Raw genomic sequence first — 18940 nt, forward strand, 5'->3', positions numbered from 1 at the left:
TTGTCAGTTTATAGCTCATCCTATGCTGCTTCTGCCATTTTTCTAGTACTTGCTGTTGTCTGTGTCTGAAATGCTCTCTTGTTATCTTATAATTCTTTCCCTTAGGATGTATATACTTCCTCTGGTTTTTCTCCACATCCAAAGAGAAGGAATTGGTATATGTTTCCAGTTTGAATTGAAATACATAAATGCATTCTAGCAAGGTTTAGTCTGATTTTTCTAGTTGACTAGTAATTTATTATGGCAGATGCTCAGTAAATGGGAATGAAAAATTGGTTTAGGAATAAGGAAAAGGCCAAGGGAGCCCTCCCACGTCTGACTCAGTTTCCTCTGGTTTTCTTAGTTTTTATGTCAAGCAGTGAATTAATCAGTGTAAGAATTCTATTCCTCCAACAGTCCCTCCCACCAAGAAACAGCAAACGCTTTGATTGCACTACCCTTTATTTCCTAGGATGGAAGTATCTTAAATCACATCCTGGGCCCCAGAGTCCCGTGTGTTGAGGTTTCCAACCCCTCAGAGATGGAACATGTTTAGGGAGGCTCACTGGCCAGGGTGGCCAAGGTCCCTTTCAAGGGGATACACCATGAAGATGACATTGTCCCAGGGAGGGAGGGCAGGATGATCAGGTCTAACCACCTCGAAGCCCATGTAGCTAAAGGCTCGCAGCAGGGCACCTGTAGAAAAACAGAGCAAATGATCAGAATACCCACTGAAGCTCAGCCCATGTACTCCTCATAGATGTTTTCTCAAGAGAGTGACTAGCAAGCAGTGTAGTGCAGGCGTAGGGTGTGCTTTGGAATGATAGACACAGGCTCTACCCTGCATTTAATATTCATTTTAAATTCTAGTTAACCATTCAGATCTCCAGTTTACTCATTTGCAAAGTGAGAATGAGAACCTTCCTCACAGATTTAAGATGTGATTATTCAAGCATGTAGTGCAGTTAAGCAGCGTCTGGGGTATATTGTTTGGGTTGGTTGATTGGGTTTGGTTTTTGTTGTTGGTTTTGCTTTTTTCAGTTTTGGTTTTGGTTTGGGATGAGATCTCACTATGTAGCCAATCTGACCTTGAGTGCAGAATTCTTCTGCCTTAGCTTTTCAAATGCTGGGATCACAGGCTTGTACCACAATATCCAGCTCATCTTGTCTTATATCCAGCAGAATATAAACTCTTTGAGAGATGAGCAATAACAGACTACATCTGGTTAAATGTATTCCTGTCCTTCTAGCCCTACTACTGTGAGAGCTTGATAACATTTACTTGACATCCTTTGTCAGTCCATCATATCCCTTGAATGGATTCTGTAATTTCTTCCATGCTTCTCATTCATCCAATTGTAATGGTACTGAATATAATGTTGTGTGCCTTAACTTCCTTTGCAACAGAAGTGGGGACAGGTTACTAAAGTGCCAGAGGGAAGAGGGACACACCTCTGTCCTTCCGATCACTTTGGAAGTTCACAAACACAGAGTCCACGTTGGTTTTCTCCTCCACATACTCCAGTGTTGCTGTCAAACTAGAGGCCAGAGAGAAAGTTAATACTTAACTCAAAATCCAGACAGATAGAACAGGAGAAATACTGGCAAGTGTTTGCTCTCTACCTACTGAAACTGGAAAATAAAAAGTTGCTAAAGGAGTTTGGGAGCTTTTCTCTGGAGCAAGGGATTCCACCTGATTGATATGAATATCACAGAAGGTTCGTGGAGGAAAGGACTGCTTAACAGCTGGAAAGTATTCAACTATTTTAAATCCTTACTTTGGTGTTCCTGAGTCTAAGTTCAGCAACTGACCCTCGACTTAAAATTATTCCTTGAACCGCAAGCTCTCGTCTGTGTGCTACTAGTATGTTTTGTGTGTCTGCTCCACCCCCTGAGTCACTATGACATGATAAAGGGTGAAATATCCCAACTCTTCCCCATGCCCATCCAGGTCCTCACCTTTCTCGGTTGCCTTGATCCAAGGCCTGATATGGGATATCCAGGAAGAGTCGGTGGTCACACAGAAGGCCGTGCCAATGAGCAGAGGAATGGGGGGTAAGACGAAAGTGGAAGTCTAACTGAACTGGATTTTGGTGAAGCAGGGGGTCAGTTGATAGCACTGTCAGGTTCCCAGCCTGGAAAAGAAATAAAATTGAAGTAATAATCTGTGCTCATTTTGTCCTAAAATCACACCTAAGGCAAACTGAAGTGCCTTTGTAGAATCAAGGAGAGGCAGATGAAAGAGGCTAGGAAGTCAGAATCTTAAGAGATTAGTCCTAGGAATAGCCATCCCATACTGAGTTCTACTTGCTGTCAAATACCTGGGAGTACTGACCAGTACTGGGAAGCTCAGGGTGTCATCTTGCTTATGCTATATCCTCAGCTTTATTTCATAGAGTTTGGGAATAAGGTCTTGCTAACTTGCTGAGGCTAGCCTTTCACTCACTCTGTAGTCTAGGCAGCCCTTTCAAGAAGCTGAGATTACAGGCCAATTACCACCAGTCACGTCTCTAAAGTACTTTATGTCCTAAAGTCCCACAATCTGCTATACCTACTTTTCCTGTCCTGCTGTTGGCTACCAGCTATATATATGACTTAGATCTCTGAGCCAGAATCCATCTAGAAAGCAAGTAGATTTTACACATGAGCTCAGGGTCCTACCTAGTCTGATTTTTATGGTTATCAACTGGCTAATGCTCTCTCAAAAATCACAGAGCTGCCCTGTCACATCACCAGTTCATAGTCTACTTACTGAATAGAGTTCTTTAAACTGGCGGTGGTCTTTTTCCTGTACAGTGCTCCTACCCACCTGGAGGCCTCCTAAGGACTCAGGAGCACTGGAGGCAGGAGCACGGGAGGCAGGAGCACGGGAGGCAGCAATGGGGCCGGAGAGTCAGGTCCTCCTGTTCCTTGTAAGTGATGCTTGTTGGAAAAGAAAGACCCAAATTAGTGTAGTCAGTGCCTAGGATGAAGATGTGAACTATAAAGGTAGCTTACTGACTTGAGCTACACAGGACCAGTCTTCCAACACTGTTTCCTATGTTACCTATGAATTGGTTGCAGGCCAACCAAATAGAAAAATTATACAAATCCATGCTAGGCTTCTATCCTGCCACTTAGCAAATTCTTTCAAGTTGTTTTATTTCCCTTATACTTTATGTAAATTAAAGTTGAAAACAAGTACCTTTTGTAACAACAAGGCAGCATCTTCTCCCGGAGGGTGAGCCGGTATTTGTAACAGTAGAGGTAATAGGCGTATGGTGACCAGAACGGATAGAGATAGTTCCGTGTTTTTCCCCTCTTGATATAAGAAAGGGAGTAGAGAGAGGGGCGGGACCTGTTACAAGGCAGTTTCTCTGTTCAGTGCCTCCCTGCGGCAAAGTGAGGTTCAGCGGATAAGTCGCAGAGGTTCAACCCACCCTGTCCATTGTGACCTGGCAGGCACTATGACATAGACATGAGGTCACTTGCTTATGTCACTACAGTTCCCACTAACCAAGGTTCATATTCAACTAGTATACACTTTACAACTTTAACAATAATTAAAATGCTTTAAAACTTCTATACTGGTTGGCAAGTAGCCCTGCCAGAGCTCTCCTTGTACCTACCACCTTGGCCCTCCCTCTGGAACACTTCTAAGTCCAGCAACTACAGAGTTGGTGTCTAATGTCACAGTAAGCTTCGAAGGCCCTGCTCCAACACTGACCTGATTAGCAATTATTTTTGCAATTCTTTATTTTTGTAGTCATCCCTCCCCATAGCACATAAGTACTACAAAGTACAGAGCTTTCTCAGGTGTCTTTATAGGGTAGAAATCCCAAATTAAACACCTCTAGGAAACTCTAATGCTATACACATCCTTAATCCTAGCAATCAAGAGACAGAGATGACAGAATTGCTCAACATCTGAAACCAGCCTGGTTTGCAGTAGCGAGATTCTGGCTGAACAGTGCCACATATCAAAACCCTGTTTCAAGTACACACACAGGCCCAACCAGTGGAAATTAGTGAAGTTACAGAATCAATATATTAAAATGGTAAAAAGCTCACACCAACATAATTCAGCAATAAGTTGCTGTGCCAGACACAGAATCAGTTCTGCTAGATCTTAAAATTTTTCAACAGAAACTAGAAAGATTCTGTAATAAGTTACACATACACACATAAGAATATGGTAACAATTGTGCTGGTTGGTTTTATTTCATCTTGAGACAAGCTAGTCATCTAAGAAGTGGTAACATGGACTGAGAATTTCCTGTGGACAAGCCTATGGGGGTTTTAAGCAGTGATTGATGTGGAAGGTTTCAGCTCACTATGTGTAATGCACCCCTGAGCTGGTGGTCCTAAGGGTGCACAAGTCATGGAGAGCAAAGTAATAAACAATATTCCTCCAGGGCCCCTCCTTCAGTTCCAGTCTCAACTTCGTGCCATGACTTCCCTCAGTAATAAGTATAACCTGAGAGTTTTAAGATGATATAAACCTTTTTCTCCCTAAGTTGATATTGGTTATGGTGTTTTATCACAGTAATAGAAAACCTAAGACACTGATAAAATTTAGCATTGAGGGAAAAATTTGTTCTAGAGCCAACAGTTTGAGGCCTCTTAAATTTTATTAACCGTCAATTTAAATATTTATGGAGGGCCTGCTATGAGCCAGACACCACTGTGTGAACTACAGATCTCTGCTCTATTTAAAGTGAGAGAGCCAGGTATTGGTAAGTATATAGAAAATAAGCGTGTCAGAAGAGAACTGCTGAAAGGAAAACAAAAAAGAATCAAGCCAGGTGTGATGGCACACCTTTAGTCTTAGCACTTGGGAAGCAGAAGCAGGTAGATCTTCCAGGCCAACCAGAGCCACACTCTGAGACCCTATCTCAAAAAACCTAAAAGGATTGGAAGTGTGGGGTATGCAGCAGGGTTTTGGTACAGGTGATCCATGTGGGCCTCACTGAAAACACGATCGATCAAAGACAAAGGGAGTTAAGATTGTTAGCCAGCCAAGCGTAGACAGGTGGCTATGTAGACTCTGGTCTACATAGTGAATTGCAGGACAGCCAGGACTACACAAAAACACCCTATCTCAATAACAACAACAATACTAAGACTAATAACGAAGCTAATGTCTGAGGATAAGGACTATTCTAGTCAAAAGCAACAGCCATTCAAATGCTAAAAGTGTGTCTTGTTTTCAACAGCAAGGCAGCTACTGTAGGTGAATGGGGCAGTAAGTATATGTTATATGCTATAGTATATGCAACCTACACCAATCTATGGGCTTTTTCTTTTGAATAAAGGGGAAGTGACTGAGCAGTGTTTTACATGAAAGAGTGACTAGATATGACTTACTTTTAAAATGATCTTTAGTAGTGCACACCTATTATCCCAGTACTCTGGACGCTGAGACAGGACAAGAATTGGAGGTTGAGGTTAATTTTGAGTCAGATACATGTCTCAAATGAAAAAAATAAAAATTAAAAGATTTTTTTAAAAGAAAATACGGTCTTTGCAGCCCCATAGGAGGAACAACAATATGAACTAACCAGTACTCCCAGAGCTCCCTGAGACTAAACCACTAATCAAAGAAATCACATGGTGGGACTCATGTCTCTAGCTGCATATATAGCAGAGGATGGCCTAGTTGGTCATCAATGGGAGGAGAAGCCTTGGTCCTGTGAAGGTTCTATGCCCCAGTGTAGGGGAATGCCAGGGCCAGGAAGTGGGAATGGGTGGTTGTGGAGGGGGGGGGGGAATAGGGGATTTTCAGAGGGGAAACTAGGAAAGGGGATAACATTTGAAATGTAAATAAAGAAAATATCTAATAAAAAAAAGAAGAAACCGGGCAGTGGTGGTACACCCTTTAATCCCAGCACTTGGGAGGCAGGTGGATTTCTGAGTTCAAGGCCAGCCTGGTCTACAGTGTGAGTTCCAGGACAGCCAGGGCTACACAGAGAAACCCTGTCTCGAAAAACCACAAAGAAGAAGAAGAAGAGGAGGAGGAGGAGGAGGAGGAGGAGGAAGGAAGAAGGAAGAAGGAAGAAGGAAGAAGGAAGAAGGAAGAAGGAAGAAGAAGAAGAAGAAGAAGAAGAAGAAGAAGAAGAAGAAGAAGAAGAAGAAGAAGAGGAAGAGGAAGAGGAAGAGGAAGAGGAAGAGGAAGAAAAGAAGAAGAGAGGAGGAGAAGGAGAAGAAGAAGGAAGAAGCAGAAGAAAGAATGGTCTTATGCAGCCCAGAATAGTCTAGAACTGAGTAGGTGAGGATGGCTTTGAACTTTGCATCCTCCTGCCTCTCCAAAGTGCTGAGATTACAAGCATATGCTACTACATCTGGTTTAAGGAAAGAAAATTCTATAAAACTATATAGGATACATCTCTTATTCCATGACTACTACAGAAAAAGATAATGTATTCTCCACAATGGGGCTTTAGAGGTGATGGTAAGGCAAGTATGTGTATTGAAAGTTACTCATAGCCGGGTGTGGTGGCGCATGCCTTTAATCCCAGCAATTGGGAGGCAGAGGCAGATGAATTTCTGAGTTCAAGGCCAGCCTGGTCTACAAAGTGAGTTCCAGGACAGTCAGGACTACACAGAGAAACCCTGTCTCCAAAAAAAACCAAAAAAAAAAATTTTTTTTTAAGAAAAGAAAGTTACTCATACACACCATTCCCAAAAAGCACTTAGCAACCTGAAACCCCCACCTGCATCAAGCGACACACACACACAATCACACAATCAACTGTTTTTCTCCTTGAACCCATGAAAGAAAGCCCTAAACAGGAACCAGGCACTCCTGCTGCATGCTTGCTTAGGACCCACTGCTCCATGTACTACATCTAACTTGTGCCTTTACTTTGCTTCCAAATAAGATCTCTTACTACTTTGCTCTGTGTACACTTTTCTGTGTCAGTGTGAAAACACTGGGGTACGAGTGACCCCCAATAACAAACTTGGTGACCCCAACCAGGAGGTAAGAGAGTAAACCCTCTTCTGCCTCACTGATGCAGATTTCCCTCATGCAAGCTCCACTTCTGCTCCAGTCTGATGCCTGTGGTTGTGCATGGTGGCTGGCTGAACTATTTGTTTAGTCAGAAAGCCATCACACGTCAGCCTCCCCACTTGTCTGGCCAATAAGGAACAAGTAGCTGGAGCCCTCCATAAGCTGTTTCACCAAGACAGCAAGGAGGAAGACATGGGTGTGACAGGTACCTTCCAGCCAGGGCTTGAAACAAACAGTCAACCAAATAAAGTCAGTATGATTTTGTGGTAGAATAGAGATGTAACAAGGTAGTCTCCTGCCTCTTTCCAATATACCTTTTTCTAAACAAAAAAAAAGAAAAAGAAAAAAATGTGTTACCACTTAGATTTGGGAGAGAGAGATCGATCCTCCTGCCTCTGCTGGGATTAAAGACCAGCAGCACCACCATGCCAGCCTGCCACATGGATCCTTTTAACTTAATTTGTATGCATGTGTATGTGGAAGTCAGAGGACAACTTTTCCAAGTAGTCTATTCTTTCCTTTCACCTTGTTTTTATTTTTTTTAAAGATTTATTTATTATATGTAAGTACACTGTAACTATCTTCAGACACTCCAGAAGAGGGAGTCAGATCTTGTTATGGATGGTTATGAGCCACCATGTGGTTGCTGGGACTTGAACTCTGGACCTTTGGAAGAGCAGTCGGGTGCTCTTACCCACTGAGCCATCTCACCAGCCCTCACCTTGTTTTTAAATCAAAGTCTCTTGTTCTATCTGCTGCTACACTGTGAATTTAAGCTTCTGGTCAGTTCTCTTGTCGCTATCCCCCATCACCAGAGTAATGCTGAGGTTGAGATTACAGACTCAATGGACTAAAGTCACTTCATCTGGCTTTAGGGGGTTTTGTGTGTTGTGGGACTCTAACCCAGGTTATCAGAGCTGCATACAAGCAATTTACCCACTGAACCATCTTTCCAGCTCTGCCTTTTAGATTTTAAATGTTTCCTGTCTTCTTTCCTTTCTATTTCTTTCTCTTTTTTACTTTTCCCTTTTTTCTCACTTTCCTTGACCTCATTAGTGTTCTACATGTGATATATATTCTATGTGTTTTAATTATTTAATGCAATTATTTAAGAACATATAGGGTTTCCTGATGCCTTGTGAGATAAAGAAGCTTTAAAGAAATGTGCTCAGGACTCAGAGGATCAGAGGTAGTCTGAGCTGAAAGCCTCCTCGAGGACTAGATTTCATGGTGCCAAAGGATGAAAGCAACTGATAATCCTACCTAGCTAGGATGCCTATGAACCACAACAGTAACCAGCAGCACGCATACCTACCTTGACAGTAACCAACAACTCTAATTGTACTTCAGGCCCTCTCCACAAGAGGGAAGTCATGCCTGTTCCTGGAAACTTAAGATATTCATGCCTACTGAGGTCATGGATCTTGGAAGAGAACCTATATCTACCACTCTACTAAACCAGCATAATCTCTAACTACATTCTAAAATGTTATCCTTCTTCCCACAGATAAGTGTAGTTCTTGCCACTCATCAAGGAAACATCTTTGTAACAAGTGGACATCATTACAGAAACTACAACCATCAAAATGGAGAGTTGTGAAATGCACTCCCCACTGATACATCTATAATATAGCTGCACCTCAAGTTTAGGGATTGTTGTAGAAGAGGAGGCAGAACAATTCTATGAAGTAGAGGAACAGGAAGTTTGCTATGAGATTGTGTCTCCTAAAAATGTCAGGGACGCTACATCCGTGAATTCATACCAACATTGCTGCCTAAACAAGACCTGAACAAGGAGGACACTAATATACATGCTAATGAGGAAGGAAAAAGCTCACAAGGCCTCAACCCTAGACAGAGAGCTACAGGCAAGAAAAGAATGCTGAGAACAGGAGAGACAGTCTTCCCCAGAGAAGAGTACATCAGTTGGTTACCCAATACCAAATAGCCCTGAAAACATGCACACATACAAGTGACAATGTACAGACTGAGCAGGTTGTAGTTATATAAGAATATATAAACACAAGCCGGGCGTGGGGGCACACGCCTTTAATCTCAGCACTTGGGAGGCAGAGGCAGGTGGATCTCTGAGTTTGAGGCCAGCCTGATCTACAGAGTGAGTTCCAGGACAGCCAAGGCTACCCAGAGAAACCCTGTCTTGAAGAAGAAAAAAAAAAAAGAATATATAAACACACAAATATAAATAACAAGGGGAAAGAGTCCATGAATCTGAGAGAGAAGGAGAGGGTTAGAAGGAGAAAAAGGAAGGGTAAAATTATATAATCTCAAATATACAAACGTAAAAATTTTAAAATAAGATGTTTCAAAGAATGGAGGAAAACAAAACAAAATGGAATTCTCATCAGCTGTAACAGGAAAGCCTGCAGCAGGTAGGGCAGTTTATAAAGAATGGGGCATACATTACTTTTTAAATATCTGTTAGACATATAAGATGATGATGAATAAGAAGTTGGATATTCCAATGTGAAGTTTGTGGGAGCCTAGGATAAGAATTTGGACATCACTGGCATATAAATAGCGGTTAGCCATAAGATGAACTGAGAGCATCAAGACACTGGATACTAAAAAGAATGAAATTCCACATACTGAGTGCCGGGTGCAAACGATTAAAAGACTGTTGAAGACTTGTCCTGAATACCAAGGAAATGCGTGTAGTCAGTCTATGTAAGTACACATACAATGGAGTGTAGCACATCTTTCCACACTCCTTTATGGACCCTCATTTTATAACCATCTATTAAGCACAAAGACCCCACAGAAGGAACTGCTTGCGCCTAACTAGTTTTTCTCTACAATTTATGTCTCCTGCAACTCTTTAAATATTAGCTTAACTACAATAGTAACAAAATCATGGAAAGATGCAGAGTTTTTAGAGGATCCCATCCTTCAACTACTTTTAGAAAGATTCAAGGGAAAATTGAGAGTAACATCCATATTTTAGTGTCCAGAAATTATAGCATGTCAAAATTAGAAGTGATCTCAGTACCTATAACTAAACCAAACCACTTGTATTGTTATCATTGGTTTTTATTACCATCCTCCTCATCATCAGCTAATTATTATTATTGGTCTCGCTATGAAGCTCTGGCTGGCCTAGAGCTTCAGATGTAAACCAGATTCGCTTGGAACTTGTCCTGTTGGACGATTGCAGGTGTGCGCCAAGCCCCCTCCGCCTCTTTTTTAAAAGCGAAGCCAAAGAAAAAATAGTACGTTTTCCACTGTCCGTCCACGCAAAGCTCTGTGGAGAGGGGTGACGAAAATAAATAGCAGTTCTCTCCGCTGTCCTTTCGCCGGCGTGCAAAGTGGAGTTGCTGCTGCCCTCCCACTCCACATGCCCGGGTCTCAGCGCAGCCTATATCTATACCACACAGGCGCGCCGCGGGCAGCCCAGAGACGCAGCTGCGCATGCGCGGGGTCCTTCTTCCGCCTGTCCGCTCCGCGGTCATGGCGGCCTCTGTGGCTCCCCGGGCTAGGACTCTGTGGTGGACAGGCGCTGCTTGGCTGCGTCAAGGAGGCATCCGGGAGCTATTCCGGCCGCGAATTGAAGGGAGCACCTCGGGCCGTGACTTCAGTCTCTCTCATTATCAGGTGAGGGCCGGCTGGGGCTTGGTCCTACACCGTGGAGGACAGGAGTGCCGTTCGTGCCAGACTCAGACTGCGGGGTCGGGGGCGGACTTTCCTGGGGATGCGGGTGGCCGGCGGGGTGGCTGGGTGTCCTCTGCGGACACTGCTCACCCCAGCCTCCCTGACCACCAGAGCACGGTCATCGTGGAGCGCTGGTGGAAGGTGCCGCTGGCCGGGGAGGGCCGAAAGCCGCGCCTGCACCGGCGTCACCGCGTGTATAAGTTGGTGGAGGACACGAAACACCGGCCCAAAGAGCACCTGGAGCTCATCCTCACGCAGTCTGTGGACGGTAAGGCTCGGGCCCACGGTCCCCTGTCCCCTGCTCCTGTTTGACGTTAATCGCTTCCTGCCTCTCATTTGTTGCTTTGTTTTCACTACTTTGTGGTTCTGGTGCTGGAAAAAGTCACGGGAAATACTGTGATTGAGATACCAGCACGGAAAATTAAAACGTGTGTGCAATATTAACTGTGTAAAGAGAAGCCTAACAGTTTGCAGCACAATGACTTTCTTTTATTGAACAGCTCAGTCTGCACCAGATTTTAAGCTAGACGTGTGACAAATGTAGTTCCTAATAAATGCATGGTGTGTGTGTGTGTGTGTGTGTGTGTGTGTGTGTGTGTGAGAGAGAGAGAGAGAGAGAGAGAGAGAGAGAGAGAGAGAGAGAGCGAGAGCGCGCGCCAAAGGTCCACCTGATTTGATACAAGGCATGGAGTCGAGCCCCAGGGATCTACATATTGCCTCCCCTCAGTGCAAAGGTTATGGACCATATCCAAATTCAGATCTTCTATGCAGCTGGCACTTTAACGACTAAACCTTATAACTTGACCTAGTAAATTGACGGGTGGTAGTGTTTGTAAGGAAGAATAAAAACTGTGAGAAAGTAAGGGCTGTCTCTTTTCTATGCCCATCCCTTTTGGTGATGCTGGAGGTGTACCCCAAGGCCTGAGTACACTAAGGCAAGGCCTTTACCTGTGGACTGATACCATGATCAACTTTTCCGTAGGGATGCCTGCAGAGTTTTCATCTACTATTTCCTTGCTCATTGACAGAAATTGGAGTCCGGGGTGATCTGGTCTCAGTGAAGAAATCTGTGGGCCGTAACAAGCTCCTTTCTCAGGGACTGGCAGTATATGCATCTCCTGAAAATAGGAAGCTGTTTGAAGAGGAGAAATTGGTGAGCTCAAAGGACCAAAGGGTTTGGAGAAATAAAACTTTGAGGTACCTGCTAGGAATCCCTTCCTTTTGTTGTTTAATTCAAAGATGAAATAAGAGCTAGAACCCAGAAGCCCAGCCAGCTCCCTGCACAGCTGGGCTGTAATTACTGTGTGCGGCATTGCTTCTACTCAGTTTTATCTCTTTTAGCTGAGACTTGAAGGAAAACTGGAGAAGATGCAGACAAAGGCAGGAGAGGCGGTAAGTAGGAAGATTTTATTGATTCCTCATGGAGGTCATCACCCTCTTGAGTCCCTGATGGCCTTCAAGTCTGTTTATTGTTACACACAAGGATGAGAAAAAGTAGTAGTGAGGCTGTTGCTGTGTAGCTGGTATGGAGTCCTCTGGAAATGCTGTGTTGGGTGCAGTGTGCTGGAACTAGCTCTGTACATCACCTGCCTCTGCCTCCCAAGTGCTGGGATTAAGGGCGTTGGACACCACAGCCCGGCTGCTTTTTTACTTCCTTTAAGAAAATGTGCCAATTTTTTCTTTTTTTTTTTTTTTTTGGTTTTTCGAGACAGGGTTTCTCTGTATAGCTCTGGCTGTCCTGGTACTCACTTGGTAGACCAGGCTGGCCTCGAACTCAGAAATCCGCCTGCCTCTGCCTCCCGAGTGCTGGGATTAAAGGCCTGCGCCACCAGGCCCGGCTCCAATTTTTTAATTTGTTCATTTCTTCCATTTGAAATACTCAGAGTCTGGGATTTTTTTTTTTTAATTGCCAAAAAATGCCCTAGCTTTTGAGGGAGTCCCAGTCCAGGAATCGAGATCTATGGGAAAATGTAAGATGAAGACTCTGCCTTTTGGGAATATCTACAAATAAGTCGAAGAGAGAACTGTAGCACACAGAAGGTAGTCAGCAAACTAAAGGCAGCAAAGCAGGGGTCACTTGATAGAAGCTGGAAAGGGTTTGGGGGTGCTGGGGGGTGGGGATGGAGGGGTATATTGTTTTCCTGTAGTAGTAAATAAGGCCTTTGGAATTAGTAGGTTTGGGGCAATCTAGGCAGTATAAGTGAATATTTAAGGTATGCTTATCTGAAAGAGGGGATCTTATATGGCCATAGGTGGCCCTGAACTCCATAGAGCCAAGGCCACCTTCTAATTTTCCTTACTCTGCCCTTCAGTTGGTGAGATTGCAGATCTGTGCTGCAAAGGCCATTGCGGATGCTGGGGATCAAAGCTAGCCCTCACGTGTGTTATACACACGCCTGCCAACAGCCCAAGGGCATATTTTAACAACGGAGATACTCCAGTCTACCTAAAGTAAAGGTTTATATAGTGTAATACTAGAAAATACACAGCCAGGCTGGGCGTGGTAGCACACGCCTTTAATCCCAGCACTCGGGAGGCAGACATAGGTGGATCTCTGAGTTTGAGGCCAGCCTGGTCTACAGAGTGCGTTCCAGGACAGCCAGCACTACACAGAGAAACCCTGATTTGAAAAACCAAAAGAGAAAAAAGAGACAGCTGGAAAGAGGGTTAAGCATCAAGTGTGAAAGTATCCTGAACCTCCAGGTGAACAGGGAAGAACTGCTGCCGTGAGGTGGGCCCTGAAGCCTACCTCCTCCAGGGAGTCTATAGCATCTGTGTCCTGGGGCAGTCTCTCCTCCCTCCACGTGGGTCCCGGGTTCAGACTCCTGGCGTTGTTGTTGCCAGCAGGCACCTGTACCTACTATGCCATCCTGCCTGCCCTAATCCCGAGTTTAATACAGACTATTTCTCTTCCTTCGCCTAGAAACAGCAAAATAAAATCCCCTATGAAGTCCTGAAAACATCTTTCTTCCATATCAGAGCTGAGGAAAATGACTGTTCTGGGTTTTCCCATCAGTGCCGTGTTGTCACCTCTCGTAGCTGCAGAGCAGATGTTAACACATTTCCTGAACCTAAGACCCTGTGGCTCGAACTCTTTCCTCTCCTCTGACTCCAACTCCTCTCGACCCACAGACAGTGAAATTTCTGAGAAGCTGTCATCTAGAGGTGGGAATGAAGAACAATGTCAAATGGGAACTAAACCCTGAAATAGTTGCCCGCCATTTCTTCAAAAATGTGAGTGTTCCCAAACATTAGCATTTCCTTTGAGTACGAGCCATCTCTCCTTGGAAGGAGACCCAGGATTGAACTGACCTCTATAAAATGGTTTTACTAGCTGGAGTTGGGAGTTATTTTTGGTTGATTTGCAGGGAAAAGGGAGGAATGTGGCTCAGAACTTAAAGGTAGTTGCGGAATTTAGGGACTAATGGGAAAGGGCGGTCGAGTTTATTTTGTCTCTAGCTAGGAAGAACCTGGGAATATGTGACTTGCTGGAGAATCATTACTTTGTGATGAAGTAGTCTTAGTCTCAAGACATGTTCTGTTTGTAAGTTCACCACCCTCGCTGAGAAATAAGACTGTGCCTCTCTGCTGTCATCTGTGGGCATTTGTGTCCTTCCCTTCCATCAGCCAGAATCAGCTCCCCAGGTGTATTCAGTCCTCCGTAGGAAATTAGAGACCAGAGTGTTCCCTAGGGTGACCAGGTTAGACTGTGCTGCAGCCGAAGGGTTATTTGGCTGTTGGTTCTGTTTTCAGCTTGGTGTGGTGGTTGCCCCACATGCTCTGAGGCTACCAGAGGAACCTATCACTCGGTGGGGCGAGTACTGGTGTGATGTGACTGTAAGTGTTTCCAGAATTTTCTTTTTTAAGATTTATGTATATGAGTATACTATAGCTGTACAGATAGTTGTGAGCCATCATGTGGTTGCTGGGAATTGAACTCAGGACCTCTGCTGCTCGGCCCTATTCACTCTGGCCCTGCTAAGATTTATTTATTATCATATGTAAGTACACTGTAGCTGTCTTCAGACACACCAGAAGAGGACATCATATCTCATTATGGATGGTTGTGAGCCACCGTGTGGTTGCTGGAATTTAAACTCAGGGCCTTTGGATGAGCAGTCATTGCTCTTACCCGCAAGCCATCTCACCAGCCCCAGAATTCTGTTTTGATTGGGAGGAGAACCATGTGGAGAGCTGGCTTTGGTGGTATGTTTTATGCCTGGCTGATCTCTGGCTATTCCTGTTTTTAATGTCTGTTCAGGTAAATGGACTCGACACTGTGAGAGTTCCTATGTCTGTAGTGCTCTTTCAGAAGCCCAAGACGAAAAGATACAAGCACTGGTTAGCCCAGCAAGCTGCCAAGAGCCTGGCCCCCACCAGCCCCCAGGCAGTCTGAGTCAGAAGAGCCGTGGAGCAGCGTGGCCAGCACTTGGAGCTATCCCAGCTCTGAGCAGATGTGGATCATTGAGAATTCGTGGACTCAGAAAACTGAGCTGCACATACAGGGCAGGTTCGCTGTGGTTGTCATCTCCACCTTCAGTGGTCATTGTAGCCAGCTTTGTTGCCTCGCTCTGCAGGCAGTAGATGTAATAAGCTGAATATCAGTGACCAAAACAGTCTTCTTAGCCGTTTCATCTACTGGAGAGTTGGTGGGAACAGGTGCAGGCGCCTAGCCACTGTTCTGACAGTTGTTTTATTCTCAGCCAGACTGTGTCTTGTGCAGAAATGAAGAGCTGATTAACTGGACTTCAGTTGATGGGAAGGATATCTAAGTAAGGTGTCTTGAGCCATGGAAGGCTGGTGCAAAGGAGGAAAATAGAGCCATTCTCTGTGTCCTGCAGTTGCCATGAGCAAACTGCTCGGAATATAGCCAGTTAAATCTACTCTTAGAACTTTCTCTCTCCATGTGCTTGGTAGAGAGGATTCTGGTAAGATCTGTATAAAGCCTAAGGATGATTGACAGAGAAAGTGAAGCTGGGATTAAAGTGAAGCTGGGATTAAAGCTTAAAAAGAAAAAGAACTTCTGTATTATTTCTTAAGTAGCTCGTGACATTTCCATAAAGAAACCCCGATTTCTAGACTTATGATAAGCTAGAGATCATTCATGAATACATGTCCAGCCGGGTGTGGTAGCACACGCCTTTAATCCCAGCACTTGGGAGGCAGAGGCAGGTGAATTTCTGAGTTCGAGTCCAGCCTGGTCTACAGAGTGAGTTCCAGGACAACCAGGGCTACACAGAGAAACCCTGTCTCAAGAAACCAAAAAAAAGGAATGCATGTCATAGGCTGGAGATGGTATTGCACACCTTTAATCCCAGCATTCAGGGAGACAGCCATTGGGCTATTGGACCACAGGCTATAAGCCTCTAGTGAATCCCTGTTACGTATATATTCCTCCTGTCAGCTCTGTTCCTTTAGAGCAGCAGTTCTCAACATAGGCACCATATTTCAGATATCCTGCATATCAAATATTTATATTTTGATTTATAACAGTAGCAAAGTTACAGTTATGAGGTAGCAATGAAATAATTTAATGGTTGGGGGTCACAACAACATGAGGAGCTAGCTATTTTAAAGGGTTGCAATATCAGGAAGGTTGAGAACCACTGTTCTAAAGACCTGAGTTTGGTTCCCAACACCCACATTAACTGGCTCCACCTCCAGGGAGTTATATCCCTGGAGTGCCTTCCTCTTTCTGTGGGCACCCACCCATTGTATCATCCATGCACATACACAATGCACAGTAAATCTTTTTTTACAAGACTCATTAATGTACACTAAGAGTTATTCTGGACTCATCCAGCAAAGCTTAAACACACCTTTCATCAAATTCATATAAAGTATTTCAAAAATCATATCCAACACATTAAAGAAATGACAAGATCTACCCCAAACAAAACTTTCCTGATGTCTGACATCCAATTAAATATTTCCTTAAAGAGAGATGAAATTGTTAACCCATAACTAAGGTGTATATATTTGGTACATGGTTAATAACAACTCTAGTAAGAACACAGCCCAATTTTAAAAGGCTAAAGGGTGGGATGTAGTGGCTTATATTTGAAATACACAAGCAGCAGAATTATGAGTTCAAGGCCATCCCCTGAGACATAATATGGAGATGCCCACACCGCTGTCTGGCTTATAAGCAAGACCATCATCAGGGCCAGAGAGATGGCTCAGTGCTTAAGAGTGCTGGCTGCTCTTCCAATGAACCTGGGTTCAATTTGTAGCACTTAAATGGCAGCTCACAACTATCTATAACTCCAGTTCCAGAGCATCTGATGCTCTTTTCTGATCGCTGCCAGAACTAGGAACACACATGGTGCACAAATGTACATGCAGGCAAAATATCCATACACATTTTTTAAAAAGCACACTTATTTTGACCAGTTACTAACCTCTGTATTAACCACTGCCCACAGTGAAAACTTCGACCAGAGCTGACAGGGAGCACTAGATTACAGGCTTAATACAGTGTGCAATACTGGAGTGCCCAGCCCTAAACAGGATATTTATATCATTGCCTCTACGACTAGGGGACACCAAGGAATAAGAAACAGAACAATTACAAGATTGAAGATGGAAGTCAACATTGAGGCAGACAGGAAGAAGATCCTGATCCCATGTGATTTTCAACAGCCATAAGTAGCTAAGACTTTGACGAGGTTAGAGTAATTGGGGTAAAGCTTTTACCATTATCAATTGGCCATTGTCAGCCAGGCATGGTGGCACAAGCCTTTAATCCCAGCACTTGGGAGGCAGAGGCAGGTGGATCTCTGAGTTCGAGGCCATTGTCATGAATAGCAATTACAGTTACTTGCACAAAACCTACACACAGAAAAGGACAATAGGGTATGATGGTACATGGGTTTAACCCCAGCACTCAAGAGGCAGAGAGACAGGGGGTCTACAAAGATGGCTTTCCTGAGTTCAAATCCCAGCAACTACATGGTGGCTCACAACCATCTGTAATGAGATCTGATGCCCTCTTCTGGTGTCTGAAGACAGCTAGTGTACTTATGTATAATAAATAAAATATTTTTTTAAAAAAAGAGGCAGAGACAGGTGATCTCTTTCCAAGTTTGGGGCCAGCCTGGTCTGTAAAGACAGGTGTGAGCTAGTCAGAGCTACACAGTGAGAAAACAAGGGGCCGGAGGGATGGATGGCTCAGCAGTTAAGAATACTGCTCTTGCAGAGGAGTGACACCTTTTCTGTCTTTTCAGGTACTGAACACACATGATACATAGACACACATGCAGCCAAAACATCTATATGTGTAAAAATAACATTTAAAAGCGGTTAAAGTACTTGTTGCTCCTGCAGAAGACACAGGTTTGGTTCCTAGCAATCACAAGGCTGCTCCCAAACATCTGTAACTTAAGCTCCAGGGGATCTGATGCCCTCTTCTCACCTCTGTAGTCACAGGGCAGGCATATGTGCACATACATAAATGTAAGCAAAATAGGCATGCACATAAAATATTTCTTTAAAACACTCTTATGGTCTTGTTTGTTTGCTTTTCAAGACAGTTTCTCTGTGTATCTCTGTATGTCATCCTGGCTGGCCTGGAACTCAAGAGATCTGCCTTCCTCTGCCTCCCGAGTGCTGGGATTAAAGACTTGCGCCACCATGTCTGGCTCCATTTTCTCTTTTAAAAAAAAAAAAAATTAAAAAAAGAAGAGGAGGAGGAAAAAGAAGAGAAGAAGGAAGAAGAAGACATTAAAGTAGTTGGGTGATTGGTTGGGAAAAGAAGGGGTCAACAGTAGTGCGAGGGGACAAGATGGTGGGATTAGCTATGTTCACAGGTCATTTATACAATTGTCCAAAAGTTAAATCTAAAAATAAACAGGCTTTCAAGTGATCTCACCACAGAATTTCTAAGTACGTGAAGTTATGCCTAGTTAGAGCAGAAACAGGAGCAGAGACTCAACCAAGTAAATCACTCTCTCTCCTTCACATCGTGGGAAAGCTGAACATTCTCCATTTTGCTTCCCACTGCTTGAGCTGAGTCAAGCCTTTCCATTGAGATTTGCACCATCGGCTTCCTGAACCCGAGCCTGCAGACCCGCTGGATTAGCCTTTCCAAGGTCTCTTTGCAGCCTCTCCAATTACAAGAGCCAGTTCCGGCCCCTGTGTGTGGGGTTTCTAAACCGACAAATCCTACCAAGTGTAGATCATATGTTTGGGGTGGGGTTAGGAGAAACACTAGAAAGTTCCCAAAAAAGAAACACTTGGATTTGCAGGCAGCAAGCTCTACACTGAGTCTGTACAAATGTTGGTTTCAGTTACTCTAGTTTGAGC

The 18940-nt window shown here is 44.0% G+C and overlaps 2 protein-coding genes across 3 annotated transcripts; one reads left to right on the forward strand and one right to left on the reverse strand.

Moving 5' to 3' along the window:
• Window positions 1–497: 497 nt before the first annotated feature.
• Window positions 498–10437, reverse strand: Oaz3 (ornithine decarboxylase antizyme 3). Its single transcript, XM_021196686.2, is given in 7 exon segments — window positions 498–675; window positions 1432–1517; window positions 1939–2114; window positions 2732–2809; window positions 2811–2901; window positions 3164–3335; window positions 10356–10437. Coding segments are annotated over 7 exon segments (819 nt in total). The 3' UTR covers window positions 498–541.
• Mrpl9 (mitochondrial ribosomal protein L9) lies at window positions 10409–15647 on the forward strand. Of its 2 annotated transcripts, XM_021196431.2 has the most exons (7): window positions 10409–10579; window positions 10748–10904; window positions 11665–11789; window positions 11978–12028; window positions 13769–13870; window positions 14390–14473; window positions 14898–15647. In XM_021196431.2, the coding sequence occupies exons 1-7, from the start codon at window positions 10436–10438 to the stop codon at window positions 15030–15032; spliced, it is 798 nt and encodes a 265-aa protein (XP_021052090.1). In that variant the 5' UTR covers window positions 10409–10435; the 3' UTR covers window positions 15033–15647. The 2 variants fall into 2 exon arrangements, with proteins under 2 accessions (XP_021052090.1, XP_029394024.1); XM_029538164.1 differs by lacking the exon at window positions 14390–14473.
• The last annotated feature ends 3293 nt before the right edge of the window (window positions 15648–18940 follow it).

Source organism: Mus pahari, chromosome 4 (genome assembly GCF_900095145.1).
Source record: "Mus pahari chromosome 4, PAHARI_EIJ_v1.1, whole genome shotgun sequence".
NCBI lineage: Eukaryota > Metazoa > Chordata > Mammalia > Rodentia > Muridae > Mus > Mus pahari.

Bases quoted from the DNA above. Each gene is read 5' to 3' on its own strand.
- Mrpl9 (XM_021196431.2), top strand. From the start codon at position 10,436: ATGGCGGCCTCTGTGGCTCCCCGGGCTAGGACTCTGTGGTGGACAGGC. The intron at 10,905-11,664 runs GTAAGGCTCGGG...GCTCATTGACAG, and splicing joins CCTCACGCAGTCTGTGGACG to AAATTGGAGTCCGGGGTGAT. The intron at 14,474-14,897 runs GTAAGTGTTTCC...ATGTCTGTTCAG, and splicing joins AGTACTGGTGTGATGTGACT to GTAAATGGACTCGACACTGT.